The sequence below is a fragment of the Pongo pygmaeus genome, chromosome 18, assembly GCF_028885625.2.
Source record: "Pongo pygmaeus isolate AG05252 chromosome 18, NHGRI_mPonPyg2-v2.0_pri, whole genome shotgun sequence".
NCBI classification, from domain to species: Eukaryota; Metazoa; Chordata; class Mammalia; order Primates; family Hominidae; genus Pongo; species Pongo pygmaeus.
Window position 1 is genome coordinate 66,512,033 of NC_072391.2, and position 21,086 is coordinate 66,533,118.

At 44.4% G+C, this 21,086-nt stretch overlaps 1 protein-coding gene across 5 annotated transcripts in view; it reads left to right on the plus strand.

Moving 5' to 3' along the window:
* UTP4 (UTP4 small subunit processome component) overlaps nt 1–21,086 on the plus strand; it is a 50,066-nt gene that overhangs the window by 11,734 nt on the left and 17,246 nt on the right. For all 5 annotated transcript variants that reach the window (XR_010124310.1, XR_010124309.1, XM_054454118.2 and 2 more), the window contains exons 7-15: nt 5,765–5,936; nt 6,042–6,133; nt 8,844–8,940; nt 9,657–9,721; nt 11,113–11,235; nt 12,318–12,474; nt 15,614–15,720; nt 18,200–18,295; nt 20,448–20,633. Coding sequence is in view for 3 of the 5 variants with exons in the window: in XM_054454118.2 (XP_054310093.2) it covers nt 5,765–5,936; nt 6,042–6,133; nt 8,844–8,940; nt 9,657–9,721; nt 11,113–11,235; nt 12,318–12,474; nt 15,614–15,720; nt 18,200–18,295; nt 20,448–20,633 (1,095 nt within the window). In the remaining 2 variants the exon portion in view is untranslated. The remainder of the gene's footprint in view (nt 1–5,764; nt 5,937–6,041; nt 6,134–8,843; nt 8,941–9,656; nt 9,722–11,112; nt 11,236–12,317; nt 12,475–15,613; nt 15,721–18,199; nt 18,296–20,447; nt 20,634–21,086) is intronic.

The window sequence follows — 21,086 nt, forward strand, 5'->3', positions numbered from 1 at the left end:
TGTGAGCCACCACACCCAGCCTTTTATTTTCTATGACATAAATATTGTAGAAGAATGGTAACATGAATTCTCATTCAGAAACCTTTGAGTATTTTAGCAGTGAGACATGGAAAGTGACTTTATTTGTTGACCAGCTCCTTTATTCTTTATCTGCTTAGTTTGAGAATGATGTGCTATCCCACGTGCCAACATCCATATTCTAGTGTAGTGTTCCTATTCCATATCACGGGTTTTTTTAGAACAGTTTGATGTATGTTAAGGCCCTGAAAATCATAGATGTCACATGTAAGTAATAATAGTGGTATAAGTTGAAATGAGTGGGATAAATTCCCCTTTAAAAATAGAGTTTTAATCCACAGCAGTTGTAATTATTATGCTTAAGAGTTAATTATTGGCCGGGCGTGGTGACTCATGCCTGTAGTCCCAGCACTTTGGGAGGCCAAGGCAGGTGGATCACCTGAGGTTAGGAGTTCAAGACCAGCCTGGTCAACATGGTGAAACCCTGTCTCTACTAAAAATGCAAAAATTAGCTGGGCGTGATGGTGGGCGCCTATAATCCCATCTACTTGGGAGACAGGCAGGAGAATCACTTGAACCTGGGAGTTGGAGGTTGCAGTGAGCCAAGTCATGCCATTGCCCTCCAGCCTGGGCAACAAAAGTGGGACTCCATCTCAAATAACAATAATAATAATAATATTAATAATGATTTCACTTAAGAGAAAGAATACAGAGTAAAGGAGAAGTCCTTGCCTTCCAAATCTCTCTCTGGATGGGACTTTGAGAAAACTACCCTTTTTAAAAAATTTTTTTGAGACAGTCTCTCACTCTGTCTCCCAGGCTGGGGTGCAGTGGTGCAATCTCGGCTCACTACAACCTCTCTTTCCTGCGTTCAAGCGATTCTCCTGGCTCAGCCTCCCAAGTAGCTGGGATTACAGGTGCATGCCACCACGCCAGGCTAATTTTTGTAATTTTAGTAGAGACTGGGTTTTACCATGGCTGGTTTTGAACTCCTGACCTCAGGTGATCCACCCGCCTCGGCCTCCCAAAGTGCTGAAAATACAGGCATGAGCCACCGCCCCTGGCTTTTTCTTTTTCTTTTTCTTTTTCTTTTTTTTTTTTTTTTTTGTAAATTAAGTAAACTGTGTAGTTGGAGGTGGGGGAGTGTTTGAGTTCCTAAGCTGCTGGGTATGTCCACTTTTGTCTTAGGTTAATGGTTTTCAAGTAGTGTCTTTACAGATGAGGGAGAGGCTCCTCGGGGCCACCTTATGTGCTCTCCTTAGAAAATGCTTTCCTTTCTGCTACACAGTCATGACCCTGCAAGAGTCAAGACCCTGCAAGTGTGGTGTTCCCAGAGCACAGGCTTTGGGGGCAGATGGCCGTGTTTGTCATGCCTTTAAACCCTTTGGAGCTCTGGTTTCCTTATCTGTGAAAAAGATTACTAAATGATGATTAGGCAGAAAAAAAGTTATAATCATGATTCATACAAGTATGAAATGGAAATAAGTTAGATTTTCTGTAATTCCTTAATGAGGGAACCGGTAAAATATTTCAAGCAGTTCAACCCGGGAGGCAGAGGTTGCAGTGAGCCGAGATTGTGCCGTTGCGCTCCAGCCTGGGCAACAGAGACTCTGTCTCAAAAAAAAAAAAAAACAAAAAAACCAAACTTCAGTCTTTTTACCATTACTTTTGTAATTCTCCCCACATTATTTACTTTTAAACTATTTTAAAAGTGTACATTTCAGTGGAATAAAGTTCATTCACGTTGTTGTACAGCTATCACCACTATCCATTTTCAGAATTTTTTCATCACCACAAACAGAAACCTGTACTCATTAAACACTACCTCCTCATTCCTCCCTTCTCTCAGCCTCTGGTCACCTCTATTCTACTTTCTGTTCCTATGAATTTGCTTATAACATTTGTTATTTTGTATCTGGCTTATTTTACTTAGCATGTTGTTCTCAAGGTTCATCCATCTTGTAGCATTATCAGTATTTCATTCCTTACTAAGACTGTATAATATTTGTGTGTGTGTTTTGTTTATCCATTCATCTATTACTGGACGTTTGGGTTGTTTCCATCTTTTGGCTGTTGTAAATAATACTGCTCTAGGCCAGGTGCTCACGCCTGTAATCCCAGCACTTTGGGAGACCAAGGCGGGTGGATCAGTTGAGGTCAGGAGTTCGAGACCAGCCTGGCCAGTATGATGAAACCCTGTCTCTACTAAAAATACAAAAATTAGCTGGCGTGGTGCTGCGTGCCTGTAATCCCAGCTACTTGGGAGGCTGAGGCAGGAGAATTGCTTGAACCTGGGAGACAGAGGTTGCAGTGAGCTGAGATCGTGCCATTGCACTCCAGCCTGGTCAACAGAGTGCAACTCCAGCTCAAAATAGTAATAATAATAATAATGATAATAATAATAATAGGCCAGGTGTGGTGACTCACGCCTGTAAACCTACCACTTTGGGAGGCCGAGGCAGGTGGATTGGCTGAGCTCAGGAGTTCCAGACCAGCCTGGGCAACATGGTGAAACTGTCTCTACTAAAATACAAAAAAATTAGCTGGGCATGGCGGTGTGCGCCTGTAGTCCCAGCTACTCGGGAGGCTGAGGCAGGAGAATTGCTTGAACCAGGGAGGCGGAGGTTGCAGTGATCTGAGATTGCCCCACTGCACTCCAGCCTGGGCGACAGAGCAAGACTCTGTCTCCAAACAAACAAACAAAAAATAATAATGCTGCTCTGAACATTGAGGTACAAGTACAGGTTGAGTGTCTCTGATCTGGTTCTGCTTGGAACCAGAAGTGTTTCAGATTTTGGATTTTTTTTGGATTTTGGAATATTTGCATATACATAATGAGATATCTTGGGGATGGGACCCCACCCTATACAGGAAATTCATTTATGTTTCATATGTCCCTGATACACATAGCCTGACGGTAATTTTGTACAATATTTTATTCATTTCGTGCATGAAACACAGTTTTGACTGATCCAGCAGATGAGGTCAGATGTGAAGTTTTCTACTTGTGGTGTCTTGTTAGCACTCAAAAAGTTTCAGATTTTGGATTAGGAATCCTTTTTTTTTTTTTTTTTTTTTTTAGCTGGGACTACAGGCTCATGCCACCACGCCTGTCTAATTTTTGTTTTTTTGTGTTTTTTTTTTTTTTGGAGACGGAGTCTCGCTCTGTCGCCCAGGCTGGAGTGCAGTGGCGTGATCTCCGCTTACTGCAAGCTCCGCCTCCCTGGTTCACGCCATTCTCCTGCCTCAGCCTCCCAAGTAGCTGGGACTACAGGCGCCTGCCACCACACCCGGCTAAATTTTTGTATTTTTTTTTTTCAGTAGAGATGGGTTTTCACCATGTTAGCCAGGTTGGTCTTGATCTCCTGACCTTGTGATCTGCCCGCCTCGGCCTCCCAAAGTGCTGGAGTTACAGGCGTGAGCCACCGTGCCCAGCCTAATTTTTGTGTTTTTAATAGAGACGGGATTTCATTATGTTGGCCAAGCTGGTCTCTAACCCCTGACCTCAAGTGATCCGCCCGCCTCGGCCTCCCAAAGTGCTGGAATTACAGATGTGAGCCACTGCACCCAGCCTAATTTTTGTATTTTTAATAGAGATGGGGTTTTATCATGTTGGCCAGGCTGGTCTCTAACCCCTGACCTCAGGTGATCCGCCCGCCTCAGCCTCCCAAGGTGCTGTGATTACAGGCCTGAGCCACCACGCCCGGCCCTGGATTAGGAATCTTCAATCTGTATTAGTATAGCTGTTTGAGTTCCTGCCTTCAGTTTTTTTGGATGTGTATCTTTATTACTTTTTTTTTTTTTTTTTTTTTTTTTTGTGAGACAGGGTCTTGCTCTGTCACTCAGGTGGAGTGCAGTGGTGTAATCCTGGCTCACTGCAGCCTCTGCCTCCCAGGCTCGAGCAGTCCTCCTACCTTAGCCTCCCAAGTGGCTGGGACTACAGGCATGCACCACCAGGCTAAGTTTTTAACATTTTTTGTAGAGATGCAATCTCACTATGTTGCCCAGGTTGGTCTCAAATTCCTGGGCTGAAGTGATTCTCCTGCCTTCCAAAGTGCGGGATTACAGATGTGAGCCATCACGTCCAGCCACGTTACTACTCTTGTTTGGGTTTTTTGTTTGTGTTGTGAGTTGTGTTTTTTTGTTTTGTTTTGTTTTTTCTTGTTTATTTCTTTCATTCTTTTTAAAGATGAGACTTTGGGAGGCTGAGGCGGGCGGATCACCTGAGGTCAGGAGTTTGAGACCAGCCTGGCAAACATGGTAAAACTCTGTCTCTACTGAAAAATAAATACAAGCCTGGGTGCGGTGACTCACACCTGTAATCCCAGCACTTTGAGAGGCCGAGGAGGGTGGATCACCTGAGGTCAGGAGTTTGAGACCAGCCTGGACAACATGGTGAAACCCTGTCTCTACTAATAATACAAAAATTAATCAGGCATAGTGGCGCACGCCTGTAATCCCAGCTACTAAGGAGGCTGAGGCAGGAGAATGGCTTGAACCAAGGAGGCAGGGGTTGTGGTGAGCTGAGATCGCGCCATTGCACTCCAGCCTGGGTGACAAGAGTGAAACTCTGTCTCAAAAAAAAAAAAAAAACAAAAACAAAAATTAGCCGGGTGTGGTGGTGTGTGCCTGTAATCCCAGCTACTTGGGAGGCTGAGGTGGGAGAATCTCTTGAACCTGGGAAGGCAGAGGTTGCAGTGAGCTGAGATCATGCCACTGCACTCCAGCCTGGGTGACAGAGCGAGACTCCGTCTCAAAAAATAAAAACTAAAAAATAAAGATGAGGTCTCACTATGTTGTGCAGACTGGTCTCCAACTTCTGGGCTCAAGTGATCCTCCTACCCAGTCTCCTGAGTAGCTGGGACTACAGGTTTGTGCTGCTCTGCCCACCTTGTTTATTTAAGAAACTCTTTTTTATTGGTGTTTCTTGCATTTTTTTTTTCTTTTTTTAAGCCAGAGTCTCACTGTGTTGCCCAGGCTGGAGTGCAGTGGTGCGATCTTGGCATACTGCAACCTCTGCCTCCCAGGTTCAAGTGATTCTCGTGCCTCAGCCGTCCAAATAGTTGGGATTACAGGCATGCACCACCATGCCCAGCTAATGTTTGTATTTTTAGTAGCGACGGGGTTCACCATGTTGGCCAAGCTGGTCTCAAACTCCTGGCCTCAAGTGATCCACCCAGCTCAGCTTCCCAAAGTGCTGGGATTATAGGAGTGAGCCACCACACCTGGCTGATGTTGCTTGGATATTTTTAATGAAATCAACATTAAGAAACACCTGTTCTAGTTCCAAATAAAGGATTATCAGTATTTTTATTGGTTTAATACGTTTCTTTAGTGATAATAGCTTGATCATGTTAAATATTCATATTAAATAACATGGTATGGATTTCTTTGTTAGGTTTTCTCTTATGTTCTTTTGAAGGATTTAAATTTCTCAATTAGGTCCTAGGTATTTTATCTCTCTCAATGCTATTCTAAGGAGATCTATGTTGGGTATATGAAGCGTTGCTGTATTGTTCCTACCGTAGACGTTAATTTTGTCAATAGGGGGCGCATTGTTACCAGTGTCTGAGCTTGCTCCTCTGATGGAATCCTTAGCTTCTGGAAGGAAAAGACCCTTGTAACTTTCCTACTGATTCTGGGCATAGGTTTACCCCTAAGCTGCCGAGACAGAAAGCCTCGAAATATTTTTCCAACCAGACCTTGTTTTGCTTACGTGTACCTCCCTCATGATTTAATTCCTCAGCAAGAAGACAGTTTCGTGGTGGGCACAGCCGAGGGAACAGTCTTCCATTTTCAGCTGGTCCCTGTGACATCTAACAGCAACGAGAAGCAGTGGGTGCGGACAAAACCGTTCCAGCATCACACTCATGACGTGCGCACCGTGGCCCACAGCCCAACAGCGCTGATATCTGGAGGTGGGTTCCCCTCCTGGCGAGGCTGCTGCTTTACCCTGCCCAGTTCTGGCTGTTCTCGTGCAGGACGACTTCTAATTCTGTACACCTTCTCTCCTGCTTTCCCAGGCACTGACACCCACTTAGTCATTCGTCCTCTCATGGAGAAGGTGGAGGTAAAGAATTACGATGCCGCTCTCCGAAAAATCACCTTTCCCCACGTAAGTGTCCATTCCAGGCCCCTGCTAACCCCTCATCTCCCCATCCCTGTGTCCCCCTCTCCCACAAGCTCTGAACACAGCTCACGCTCGGCAAATTTGTAGGACTTTTTTTTTTTTTTTTGAGACAGAGTTTGCTCTTGTTGCCCAGGCTGGAGTGCAATGGCGCGATCTTGGCTCACTACAACCTCCACCTCCCGGGTTCAAGCAATTCTCCTGCCTCGGCCTCCCAAGTAGCTGAGATTACAGGCATGTGCCACCATGCTCGGCTAATTTTGTATCTTTAGTAGAGACTGGGTTTCTCCATGTTGGTCAGGCTGGTCTTGGAACTCCCAACCTCAGGTGATCTCCCCACCTCAGCCTCCCAAAGTGCTGGGATTACAAGTGTGAGCCACCACGCTCAGCCTTGTGGTCCTTTTCTTTTCTTTTCTTTTCTTTTTTGAGACTGAGTCTCACTGTGTCGCCCAGGCTGGAGTGCAGTGGCTCCATCTCAGCTCACTGCAAGCTCCGCCTCCCAGGTTCACGCCATTCTCCTGCCTCAGCCTTCCGAGTAGCTGGGACTACAGGTGCCCACCACCACGCCCGGCTAATTTTTTGTATTTTTAGTAGAGATGGGGTTTCACTTTGTTAGCCAGGATGGTCTTGATCTCCTGACTTCGTGATATGCCCGCCTCGGCCTCCCAAAGTGCTGGGTTTACAGGCGTGAGCCACTGCGCCCAGCCCCCCCCGCTTTTTTTTTTTAACCATCTGGGACATGGAGATATTGTAGGACTTTCTGTAGCTACCTTCTTCATTCCTTCTGTTTTTGAGGCAAGCCACTGCAAAGACATTTATGGGGGTAGGAGATATGCAGCAGCACACCTAGTTCAGTTTCTGGGGAAATTTTTCCCTTTTCCAAACAGTTGTGGGTTATGGGAATTTTGTTAGTCTTTCAGGGTAGGCTCTATTCTGGGTGGGAGCAGGAAAACCCAGGCTTCCAGTGTTCTAGGTAAATGGTACCATCTTCCCAAGCTAGAAAACTTGCTCCCCACACCTGCTGCCCCATTCATTCAAGCAGTAAACCTCATTGAGTCTACTCATTAGTATCTTTATACATATGTTATAGATGTAGATAGATAAATAGATAGATAGCTAGATAGATCAACAGCTCTATTGAGGCATATTTGATATATTAAAAATCATACATATTTAATGCATATGGTTTGATGAGGTTGAACATAGTCCTCATAATTTCTTGAATCGAGTCATTCATTTCTCTTTGTCTACGCTGGCATCATCCTAGTTTGGATCAGTGTCTTTTCTCATCTGGGTTCCTTTACAGTAGCTTCTTAATCATGTCCTTTTATTTCCATTTGTGTCATTCTAGCCTATTCTTCATTGATCTTATTTTATTTTATTTTATTTGTTTTTGTTTTTTTGAGACAAGGTCTTGCTCCGTCACCCAGGCTGGATTGCAGTGGTGTGATCTTGGTGATCTTGGCTCACTGTAACCTCTGCTTCCTGAGCTCAAGCAGTCCTCCCACCTCAGCCTCCCGAGTCGCTGGAGCCACAGACATGTGCCACCACGCTCAGCTAATTTCTGTTTTTCTTTTTTTTTTTTTTTTTTTTTTTTTTTTTGAGACAGAGCTTTGCTCTTGTTGCTAAGGCTGGAGTGTAGTGGTGCGATCTCGGCTCACTGCAACCTCAGTCTCCTGGGTTCAAGCGATTCTCCTGCCTCAGCCTCCCTAGTAGCTGGGATTACAGGCACCTGCCACCACGCCCAGGTAATTTTTTTTGTATTTTTAGTAGAGACAGGGTTTCACCATGTTGGCCAGGCTGGTCTTGAACTCCTGACCTCAGGTGATCCACCCGCCTTGGCCTCCCAAAGTGCTGGGATTACAGGCATGAGCCACTGTGCCCGGCCTCGGCTAATTTTTTTATTTTTAATTTTTTTTAATAGAGACAAGATCTCACTATCTTGCCCAGGCCAGTCTCAAACTCCTGGTCTCAAGCAGTCCTCGCACCTCAGCCTCTCGAGTGCTGGGATTACAGGCATCAGCCACCGCTCCAGGCCCATTGATCTGTTTTAAAGCAACTTTGTTCATCACTCCATGCTTCAAAGCCTCTGGTTATCCCTGTTGGCTTCAGCATAAAGACAGTTTCCTTAGTGTGTCTTATAGAACCTGTCTCCATCCAGGCCTGGCCCTTCAGCTTCTTTTTGCACCTCTCATGCTTGTAGCACCCCCACCCAGGCTAGCCATTCTCAAGGTCTTTTTGTTTCCTCAAATACTCTTACCTTTGAGCTATGTCACATGCCATTGCCCTCCTCAGAACGTTCTGCCCTGCCTCCTTCGCCTGACTGGTCTTTCCCAGTGAACCTCATCTGGGCTTCTGTATTTACCACCACACAGCTAGGTTAGATGTCCTCTCTCCTTATTTTTCAGTACATACTGTGTTTAGCCGTGTTAAAATTCTTGGCACACTGAAGTCTAATTGCTGATTTAATTCTGTGTCACCCCTTTAGAAGCGTCTTGAGAGCAGTAGCTATGTTTTAATTCATCATTGTGTTCATAGATCCCAGGGCAGTGCCTGGCATATGGGAGTACTTAGGAAATATTTATCAAGGAAATGGATTTCAGCAGTAAAAAATGTGCTAAGGTGGTGCTACTGTATCTGGTACTGAGGCAGTAGATGACCCTGACTTATTTTTTAACTTCTTGATTCTTGGATATAGCGATGTCTCATTTCCTGTTCTAAAAAGAGGCAGCTTCTCCTCTTCCAGTTTGCTCATCACTTAGAACTCTGGCGACTGGGATCCACAGTTGCAACAGGTAAGATGGGAGCACGTTTTTTTAAATAAGAAAACTGGAGAGAGAAGCCAGAAATCAGAATTGCGGTTGGAATTCTGCTTATAGAAAAACTGAAGTAGACTTTTGTGTCTATTTTGACTAATGGTTTTCTCACCCATTAGATAAAGCAAATAAGCTGTTTAGAGTATTAGAATCTTTAGCAGGATATTGGATCATCTCTTAAAAGTTCATGGCTCTAGGTGGTGCACTGCAGGGTGTAGTCAAGGTGAGGGTTGAAGAATCGTAGTTTGCGCTAGCTTAACTTTAAGAGGTGAAAACAGGCTGTTGAAAAACAACAAGATTTAATGATGGGTAATGATAATCCTGTATGAAAAAGAAGATCACATGGATCTTGGAGTGACAGCCTAGTGGCCTTTTTGACTTATTAAGGAAATGTTTGAGTCCTCTCGTTTGCAGTGGATTAAAATTGAGGCCATACAAACTCCACCTGCGTGCCTGGCTATGGACTAGAGCTTCAGGGAATTAGTGGTGTATCAGAGGATAGAAGCAAAGGAAGTACTCACTGCTTTCCTCTTCATGTACCCCTCAAAAATTGTGAGCTTACTTAGTGAGCTTGCATTTTTCTGATTTCCCACTGATAGAGATTCCATTCTTCCAAGGAATGACTTTTTAGAAGAAAAAATGTACAAATACTCTTTCTTTCATAAGAAAAATCTCAGGGAAGTTTCTTGTTTCAGGCAAGAATGGGGATACTCTTCCACTCTCTAAAAATGCAGATCATTTACTGCACCTAAAGACAAAGGTAAGGAAGTTTGTTTAGGCTCTGAATTCTAGAACGTTTTTCCCATTCTGAATTTTGAGGTTACTTAGTTTGCATCATAAATTGTATAAATTCTAAAACTGTTTGAATGAAGGACTGTGTCACCAGGACTGGGTTTCCTGTGATTATAAGTAGGACGTTGAGGATTTATTAGATGGATGTATACAGGAAATAGGTTTCTCTTCTTTTGATATTATTGTGAAAAAATGTGCTTTTATTTATTTATTTATTTATTTATTTATTTTTGAGACGGAGTTTCACTCTTGTTGCCCAGGCTGGAGTGCAATGGCACCACCTCGGCTCACTGAAACCTCCGCCTCCTGGGTTCAAGCGATTCTCCTGCTTTAGCCCCCTGAGTAGCTGGGATTACAGGCATGCGCCACCACGCCCGGCTAATTTTTTGTATTTTTAGTAGAGATGGGGTTGGCCAGGCTGGTCTTGAACTCCCGACCTCAGGTGATCCGCCTGCCTTGGCCTCCCAAAGTGCTGGGATTACAGGTGTGAGCCACCGCGCCCAGCCATGTGCATATTTTTAAAAACAAATAGTACAAAAGGGTATACAGTGAAAAAAAAATCATTTTGTTTTGTGAGTTTTTAAAAACTACATAAATGTTACATTCAACTTTTCTTTATTCTCCAGATTCTTTTTTGTTTGGTTAGTTGGTTGGTTTTTTGTTTGTTTGCTTACTCTTTTGAGGCAAGGTCTCATTGTGTTATCCAGGCTGGAGAGCAGTGGCATGATCATGGCTCACTGCAGCCTCAACCTCCCAGGCTCAGGTGATCCTCCCACTTCATCCTCCCAGGTAGCTGGGACTACAGGTGTGCACCACCATGCCCAGCTAATTTTTTATAGAGTCAGGGTTTCACCATGTTGTCCAGACAGGTCTTGAACTCCTGGGCTCAAGCAGTCCTCCACCTCAGCCTCCCAAAGTGCTGGGATTACAGGCATGACCCACTGTATCTGGCCTTCAAATGTTTTTCATTTGCTATTTCTTAGAAGTCTTTAAAGCAGAACGTCGTAGACAAAACAGAAAATAAGTACTTCAAAGCACCTATCCTCCCGAGCTTTTCTTCAGTAAATGCCTCCCTGCTCAGGTTTCTGAAGTTGGGGTCTAGTATGAGGCTATCTATGAAGTATTCAAAGGGCCAAAATAAGAATAGACCTCCATTCTTGGATTTGGAAATCAAAGCCATGCCTTTTAGGTGCTCTGCCTCTGAAATAATCATATTAATGCAGACCACACGAGGATCCAGATTATGTGTAGATATCTGTGGATATGTCCAGAGTGGCAAGAGCTTGAGGTGTCATGTCCCAGTGCACCTTGTTATGTGAAGTTTAATTGCACATTCATTTTGATTCCTGATATTGCCAGGGTCCTGAGAACATTATCTGTAGCTGTATCTCCCCATGTGGAAGTTGGATAGCCTATTCTACAGTTTCTCGGTTTTTTCTCTATCGGCTGAATTATGAACATGACAACATAAGCCTCAGAAGGGTAAGTGATAGCCCAATGTCTGGTCACATAAGAGGAAACTTCCTAAATATGTCATTTTTGTGTGGAAGTGGAAATCAACTGGATGTGAATCCTTGCTCAGTTAAAAACTATTTGGAGATTTGGAGAGGGCTGTTACGAAACAGTGTTTTATTTCTTTTTTTTTTTTTTTTTTGAGACGGAGTTTTGCTCTTGTCACCCAGGCTGTAGTGCAATGGCACAGTCTTGGCCCACTGCAACCTCCGCCTCTTGGGTTCAAGCGGTTCCTGTGCTTCAGTCCCCTGAGTAGCTGGGATTACAAGCGCCCACCACCACGCCTGGCTGATTTTTGTATTTTTAGTAGAGATGGAGTTTCACTACCCATTGCCATGCTGGTCCTGAACTCCTGACCTCAAGTGATTTCACCCACCTCAGCCTCCCAAAGTGCTGGGTGCTGGCATTACAGGCGTGAGCCACCGCGCCCAGCCTTTTTTTTTTTAACCGAGTTTCGCTCTTGTCACCCCGGCTGGAGTGCAATGGCACCACCTCAGCTCACCGCAATGTCTGCCTCTCGGGTTCAAGCCATTCTCCTGCCTCGGCCTCGCGAGTAGCTGGGATTACAGGTGCCCACCACCAGGCCTGGCTAATTTTTCTATTTTTAGTAGAGATGGGGTTTCACCACGTTGGCCAGGCTGTCCTGAACTCCTGACCTCAGGTGATCCCACCCGCTCAGCCTCCCAAAGTGCTGGGATTACAGGCGTGAGACACTGCGCCCGGCCCACACCCAGCCTTTATTTCCATTTTGAAATTTTGTGGTATGTTCTTAGAGGGATACGGTAATGCCCTACAGGCAGTAAAATTAAAGCTTTTCTGTTTAGTGGTTTCATGTGTGACTTAGTTATTTCCTTGATAGAGAAGTGAATATTTACTAAAGAGATGAAAGGGGGATGTATAGGTTACTGGAGAGAAACCGGTGTTCTGTGCCGAGTCAGTTGGCTTACTTAGAGACAGGAAGCATTAATGTACCTTAAGCCTAGCTGTGATTGTTTCTGATGGGCTGTAGGTCTCCCTTCTCTCACTGGCTTTTATTATTGGTTCACCCAAAGGTTTCCAAAATGCCAGCATTCCTTCGCTCTGCCCTTCAGATTTTGTTTTCTGAAGATTCAACAAAGCTCTTTGTAGCATCAAATCAAGGAGCTCTGCATATTGTTCAGCTGTCAGGAGGAAGCTTCAAGCACCTGCATGCTTTCCAGCCTCAGTCAGGTGGGAATCTGGTAACTGGCCATGGGGAGACTTGTCGTGTCTAAGATGTAACTTTTTTGCTTTTAAGCCTCCATGTCGGGGGTTCCCTCATGTTCCTCCTACCCTGCAGATACACTCACTCACATGTTTGCAGTTTCAAGTAGGAGGAGATAGCTGGCAGATGAAGACTCTCGATGAGATCTGCAATGTTCTTCACACCTACTCCTTTCTCACTGGGTTTTTGATTCCTTATTTGGGGCCAGAGAAGTTTCATCATCCTTAGTTTGTTAGCAGAACAAGAAGAAAGTTAAAGTCATTTGCAATCCTGATACCCAGAAATAGCTACCATTAATATTTTCGTATTTTCTAATATGTATTTGTATATAAGTATTTTGTGGGCATGTTGCCTTTTTTGGTTGTTTGTTTATTAAAAGGTACAATCGTAGATCGCTGCCACCTCGACCTCTTGGGCTCAAGTTATCTTCCCATCTCAGCACCCTGAGTAGCTGGGACTACAGACGCCCACCACTATGCCCAGCTAATTTTTTCATTTTTTTTGTAGAGACGGGGTCTCATTATGTTGACAAAGTCGGTCTTGAACTCCTGGGGTCAAGTGATCCTCCCATCTTGCCCTCCCAGCTGAGATTATAGGCATGAGCCACTGTGCCTGGCCCAAAAGTATTCTTATACATACAGTTTAATTACCTGTGTTCATATAATATTCCTGAGAATTTTTCTGTTTTCCTTGAGAATGTGAGTATTAATGAACGAGTGTGGCTATGTAGCCAGCTATGGCTAACTGTTAAGGGACTTAGACTCAGTTTCCAGATTAATTAAGCTGGTAGTTGTATGGATACTTCCTATGGGCCTTTCCCCTCTCCCTTGTCCTGGATTTTAACTGCTGCTTCACTGTCATTTACACTCCCATCAGCCTAGAAAGTCAACTCTTTTTTTTTTTTTTTTTTTTTTTTTGAGATGGCCTCACTCTGTTGCCGGGGCTGGAGTGCAGTGGTGCGATCATGGCTCACTGCAGCCTCACCCTTCCCAGGCTCAGATAATCCTTCCACCTCAGCCTCCCAAGTACACAGGAGCATACCACCACACCCAGCTAAGTTTTGTATTTTTGTAGAAACAGGGTTTCACCATGTTGCCCATCCTGGTCTTGAACTCCTGGGCTCAAGCAATCCTCCTGTCTCGGCCTCCCAAAGTGCTAGGATTACAGGTGTGAGTCACCATGCCTAGTGAAAGTCACCTCTTTTATCTTCAACTCTCACTGTTCATAAGCTGATCCAGAAGGCTACAGGAGAAGAAACCCACAAGTTAGGGGTCAGATAAATCAAACTCTTTATTATCTATATATGTTTTTATTACAAAACTTAGGCTATTTATCTTATATCTAGCACTCCTTGAGATTCGGCTCTGCATTATGTATATGACTTTATTTTTTCCACTTCCCTCATCTCACTTCCCCTTGTAGTCAAGCTGGTTTCTTCACAGCTCTCAAACCTGCATATTCTAGTCCTCGTCACTTAGCTTGCAGTGTTCCCCATCCTTTTTTCCTCATCCCCACCCATCCTTTGGCAGCTGGGTTATGCTTGTTATAAAGCCATGTTATCGTTTGGGGGCGTTACATGCAGCACGCATTTTGGCATAGAGCATCACTGTCCAATTTTTATCCCACACTAGTTGTCGTGTTGCCAGATTGGTTTAAAGTCTCTAGATGACAAAGATGGCTCAGACGTGCCCATCCTCCCTTAGTGCTAAATATACAGCAGACACCCAATAAATTAAAGATATGCTTCAAGTCTATTGAACTTGCTGTTTGTCTGTAACTTTTTTTGTTATTATTAATTTATTTATTTTTGAGACAGAATTTCAAAAGACAGAGTTTCTTGTCGCCCAGGCTGGAGTGCGTTGGTGCCATCTCGGCTCACTGCAACCTTTGCCTCCCAGGTTCAAGTGATTCTCCTGCCTCAGCCTCCCGAGTAGCTGGGATTACAGGCACCCACAACCACACCCAGCTATTTTTTTTTGTACTGTTAGTAGAGATGGGGTTTCACCGTCTTGGTCAGGCTGGTCTTGAACTCCTGACCTCAGGTGATCCACCTACCTCTGCCTCCCAAAGTGCTGGCATTACAGGTGTGAGCTACGACGCCTGGCCTGTCCATAATTTTGGTTTAAAAAAAATTTGGGGGCCAGGCACAGTGGCTCATGCCTGTAATCCCAGCACTTTGGGAGGCCGAGGTGGGCAGATCATAAGGTCAAGAGATCAAGATCATGCTGGCCAACATGGTGAAACCCCATCTCTACTAAATATACAAAAATTAGCTGGGTGTGGTGGTGCACGCCTGTAGTCCCAGCTACTTGGGAGGCTGAGGCAGGAGAATGGCTTGAACCCGAGAGGCAGACGTTGCAGTGAGCCGAGCGATTGCATCACTGCACTCCAGCCCGACAACAGAGTGAGACTCCGTCTAAAAAAAGAAAAAAGAAAGAGGCCAGGCGCGGTGGCTCACGCCTGTAATCCCAGCACTTTGGGAAGCCAAGGTGGGCGGATCATCTGAGGTCAGGAGTTCAAGACCAGCCCAGCCAACATGGTGAAACCCCGTCTCTACTAAAAATACAAAAATTAGCCAGGCATGGTGATGGGTGCCTGTAATCCCAGCTAGTCAGGAGTCTGAGGCAGGTGAATCACTTGAATTTGGGAGCTGGAGGTTGGAGTGAGCGGATCCGCCACTGCACTCCAGCCAGAGTGACAGAGCTAGACTCCATCTCAAAAAAAAAAAAACAAAGAACAAAAAAAAAGAAAACAGAAAAAAAAACCATTTGGTAGGAAAGGAGTTTGAAACAATTAAAGTATATATTTTAGTGGCAGATGCTGCCGTCATTCTCTATTCCTATAGTAAGCAGTGTCTTAGGCCTGAGGAAGTAATAACTTCTGTTTTATCTTTCTGGACCTTCTTTACAGGCGGGATGGCTTAAATAAGTAGATGAAAAAAGTAGAAACATTAACATCTAGAAGTAATTTGCACAGTGATCAGCAAATTATCCTGGTAGTGATTTAAAACTCTGAGGGTCTCCTTGGCTTTTGCCATCATCTCTAGGGCAGGGCTGGCTGTGGACACTGTGTGAATTCAGAGATGTAACTGTTTTGTCCTCACAGGAACAGTGGAGGCCATGTGTCTTTTGGCAGTCAGTCCAGATGGGCATTGGCTAGCTGCATCAGGTACCAGTGCTGGAGTCCATGTCTACGATGTAAAACAGCTAAAGGTGAGCATAGGGTTTCATGGCAGCAGTTTGAATCATTGTACAGGAGCCAGTTCACCCTGCAGTTAAAAGATTCAAGGCAGATTGGCATGACCTGGAAATTTATTAGACTTTTTTCTTTTTTTTCTTTTTTTTTTTTTTTTTTTGAGACAAAGTTTCACTCTGTCACCCAGGCTAGAGTGCGGTAGCGCGATGTCGGCTCACTGCAACCTCAGCCTCCCGGGTTCAAATGATTCTCCTGTCTCAGCCTCCTGAGTAGCTGGGATTACAGGCGTGTGCTGCCACACCCGGCTAATTTTTGTATTTTAATAGAGACGGGGTTTCACCATGTCGCTCAGGCTGATCTTGAACTCCTGAGCTCAGGCAATCCGCCCACCTCAGCCTCCCAAAGTGCTAGGATTACAGGCATGAGCCACCGCGCCTGGCCAGACTTTTTTCTTTTTAACTAATAATTTTTCCAGGTTTGGAATCCTGTTTTATTTTTATGGAACCCAGAAGCTATACTGTGTAACATTAAAAGCAGCTAATGGAAACAGTGAAACCCATTCATACCTGGAAATTTGAAATTAATGATCCGTGGGTGATGTAAACACATCCAGGTTCTTTCTGTATTTTTGGGAGGAAAATTCTGATATACACAGACAAATAGTTGCAGATAATAAGAGTTCCTTTCATGGCTTGCCTTGTAATCTCAAGGTAAACATAATCAAAACTTCAAAAAAGGAATACTGGGAAAACATTTTTCACTAATCAGTAATGATGCTGTCAGTCATAAATTGAGTCATTAGTGATCCCTTACAAGTCCTCATCTTCATTATAAGAATTAGATTCAAACTACCCAAAACTTGCAATAAGCATTAAAAGTGTATAGAATAACATCAAACTTCAACACTTAATGGGTTTACCTGTTAACTGCATAGTGTAAGCTTTGTTGCATTATGGTAGGAGCATGTACTGAGCACTTGTCTTTGAGCCTTGCCTGGCATTTAAAGAGTGTTTGTGTGTAGCGTGCACATGCTTTGCAATTGTACATAAAACTCCATGCCTAGGCATTTATTTATTTTAAACCTGGTGTAGAGCTGTAGACTCCCTATTCAATGACACATTTATAAGCAGTTTGTACAGATGGATTTACTCAGATGGAAAGGCTTTACTCTCAGTTCTCCACAAATGCTGTTAGTTTTGTAAGCGGTTAAATATGCTTTTTATTTTTTTGAGACACGGTTTCACTCTGTCACCCAGATTGAGTGCAGTGGCGCAGTCACATCTCACTGCAGCCTTGACGTCTCGGCTCAAGCGATCCTTCCACCTCAGCGTCCTGAGTAGCTGGGACTACAGGCGAGTCCCACCACACCTAGCTAATCTTTTTTTTTTTTCCCGTAGAGATGAGGTCTTGCTATGTTGCCCAGGCTGGTCTTGAACTCCTGGACTCAAGTGTTCCTCCCGCCCTGGCCCTTCCGAAGTGCTGTAGTTACAGGTGTGAGCTACTGCGCCCAGCCAGTAGGCCTTTTTTTTTTTTTTTTTTTTTGAGACGTAGTCTTGCATGTTGCCCAGGCTGGAGTGTGGTGGCGCAGTCTCTGCTCACTGCAACCTCCACCTCCTAGGTTCAAGTGATTCCCCTGCCTCAGTCTCCTGAGTAGCTGGGATTACAGGCGCACGCCACCACGCCCAGCTAATTTTTTTTATTTTTGGTAGAGATGGGGTTTCACCATGTTGGCCAGGCTGGTCTCGAACTCCTGACCTCGTGATCCGCCTGCCTTGGCCTCCCAAAGTGCTGGGATTATAGGCATGAGCCACTGCGCCCGGCCAACCAATAGGCATTTTTTTAAGAAAATGAGGACTGGTGCAGTGGCTTAACGCCTGTAATCCCGGCACTTTGGGAGGCCGAGGTGGGTGGATCATGAGGTCAGGAGTTTGAGACCAGCCTGGCCAACATGGTGAAACCTCGTCTCTACTAAAAATACAAAAATTAGCTGGGCATGGTGGCGGGTGCCTGTAATCCCAGCTACTCGGGAGGCTGAGGCAGGAGAATCACTTGAAACCGGAAGGTGGAGGTTGCAGTGAGCCAGGATCATGCCATTGCACTCCAGCCTGGGAGAAAGAGTGAAACTCCATCTCAAAAAACAAAAAAAAAAGAAAATACAAAAAATTAGCCGGGTGTGGTGGTAGGCACCTGTAATCCCAGCTACTTGGGAGGCTGAGGCAGGAGAATCACTTGAACCCGGGAGGCGGAGGTTGCAGTGAGCTGATTATCACGCCACTGCACTCCAGCCTGGGTGACAAGAGCGAAACTCCATGTCAAAAAAAAAAAAAAAGAAATGAAAGTTCATTGGTTGGGGAAATGCCTGAAATTTATGGAACTTCCCTAGAACCCTTTTAAATTATGAGGAGCACTATTTAAACCCCTGACCTAGACCATTCAATCTTTGCTGAGGAAAAGCGTCACTTAGAGTTGCCCCTTGTGTCTGTTATTCGTTCCCAGCTTCACTGCACGGTGCCTGCTTACAATTTCCCAGTGACTGCTATGGCCATTGCACCCAATACCAACAACCTTGTCATCGCTCATTCGGACCAGCAGGTAAGGGAGATTTCAGTGCTTTCTAATCCCTTCCTGCTGGATAGTAATCTAGAAGCTGGAATATTGGGCAGTTGCAGGGAGCTTTTTTTTGAAGGTGTTGTAGGATATAAGGTAGTTTTCTCCTGTGTGAAGTAAAGCTTCCTTGCCTGTCTGGGCTCATCATAGGCCAGCAGTATGCATTGGTTTGATGGGATGCAATTTAAATGGAGAAGCACTAAGATTCTAGAGTAAAGAATCACAAGAGGGAGGAGGAATTTTGAAGTACTCATTTTCCTCATTGTTTTAGAGGAGAGATGACATGGGCTTGGGTATTAAACTGAATATGGGATGGAATAAGATTTTGAGAGTTGAAAGTGACTAAAAGATTGTATCATTCACCTTTACGCTTGCCGATGAGGAAATCAAGCCCTAATAAGATCAGGTACCTAATCTCAGCCAAAATTAGAAACTAATCGACTTTTTCCTATACCAATTTGTAAGGAGATTGTGATTATAAGGAGGTCTTTAAAAAAAAAAAAAAACCTGGGCTGCAGAATATATTAGGAAGTTATCAATAATTATATTAGGAAGTTATCAGTAATTCATCTGTAAAATTGGAGATGTTAATATCTACTTCACTGAGCTGTTGGGAAGATTAAATGTAATCCAGGAAGCACATTTAAAGTAGACTGCTAGGCAAATGATGCTTACTGCTTTGATGGTCAGTTTTTTTTTGTTCTTTTTGAGACGGAGTCTCGCTCTGTCACCCAGGCTGGAGTACAGTGGCACGATGTCCACTCACTGCAAGCTCCGCCTTCCAGGTTCATGTCATCCTGCTGCCTCAGCCTCCCGAGTAGCTGGGACTACAGGCGCCCGCCACCACGCCTGGCTAATTTTTTGTATTTTTAGTAGAGACGGGGTTTCACCATGTTAGCCAGGATGGTCTCGATCTCCTGACCTTGTGATCCGCCTGCCTCGGCCTCCCAAAGTGCTGGGATTATAGGCTTGAGCCACCGTGCCTGGCCGATGGTCAGTTTTTACACTCACACATGCACACACACACTGTCCAAAAAGTGAAATCTCTCGGTTTGATAGATTTGAGTCCTTGACCAAAGACTGAAAGAGTAGTGAAGCCACACATCTTTGCCTTTGTCACACATAATGATAATTTCCCCCACGACACCTTTTACTGGCACTTAGTCCCTTAAGTGCTTCTGAAAGTAAAACTGATGGGAAGTTTTTTATATCTGTTAGATTAGCAAAGATCAAGGACTTGATAATATACAGTGTTCTGAAGGTATAGGGAAACAGTACTCTCACGCATTGTGTAAATTATCCTAACCCTTTTGGAGGACATTTTGGCCATACCTTAAAAATTTTAAAGTCCACATGGTCTTTGACTTAGAAATTTCAGTTCTAATCCTTCTTTTTATTTATATATGTATATCTATATATCTATATGTATATGCTTTTAGCTGTGCAAAGAGACATTTATACAGAGACAGTTCATTGCAGCTTTGTTTGTAGTAGACAAAGATATGAAACAAGCTAATGTCCATTAAGCAGAGTGGATAAGTAAATCATGATACATGGATAAAATGAGTGGACTATTCTGTGTTTCAGAATGGGCATGACTGATATATATGTGTATTAATGTGGGTCAGTCTCCATGATATAACACTGAGCAAGAAAAGCAAGATACAGAACACCATGTATTATGTGCATAAAACAGCTCTGAAAAGATGGGCTGGGCGCGGTGGCTCACGCCTATAATCCCAGCACTTTGGGAGGCTGAGGCGGGCAGATCACGAGGTCAGGAGATCGAGACCATCCTGGCTAACATGGTAAAACCCCGTCTCTACTAAAAATACAAAAAATTAGCCAGGCTTACTCATGGGCGCCTATAGTCCCAGCTACTTGGGAGGCTGAGGCAGGAGAATGGCTTGAACCCGGGAGGCGGAGCTTGCAGTGAGCGGAGATCAAGCCACTACACTCCAGCCTGTGCGACACAGCGAGACTCCATCTCAAAAAAAAAAAAAAAGTGTTGGGAGAGCATAGAATGAATATAATACAGTTGAAGGTTTGTATAGATACTTTCTGGTTAGGAATGAGAATGCCCTTCTGGTCTTTCTGAGTATCAGCCTGCGTTTCTCTGTGTCATGTCCTCCCTCAGGTATTTGAGTACAGCATCCCAGACAAACAGTATACAGATTGGAGCCGGACTGTCCAGAAGCAGGGCTTTCATCACCTTTGGCTCCAAAGGGATACTCCTATCACACACATCAGTTTTCATCCCAAGAGACCGATGCACATCCTTCTCCATGATGCCTACATGTTCTGCATCATTGACAAGTCATTGGTGAGTTCTTCACTGCTACCTCCCAAATCTTCTTCTGAATCTTAAAGTTCTAAAAGCAACAAGTACAATAAGGTAAGAGGATGGAGACTCAGAATAAAGGTAGCTAGTACATTTCTTGGAGGAGAGGGGCTTTTGTTTTACAGATTCCCTGGTTTGTGTTCCCACAGTTCTTTGGGAGGCTGTCAGGGAAGGGGCTGGCCTTTGTGTACTGGCTTTTGCTGATGTGACTATTTCTCTACTTTGCGAGTAAGCACATAAATCTTACATAGAAAAGTGATTAGGCCAGTATTCAGAAGGTGACCCTCATCAGGAAGTATCATTGATTTGGCTAACTTGCTTTCGACTTTGAACTCTGGGGTATCTGAATAACCTGGTTTCATTAAAGTAGGTACAGACTGAGGTTTTGACCTCTGTGCCCTTTGGCTGAAGCTACTGAAACGCTGTCTGCAGGCT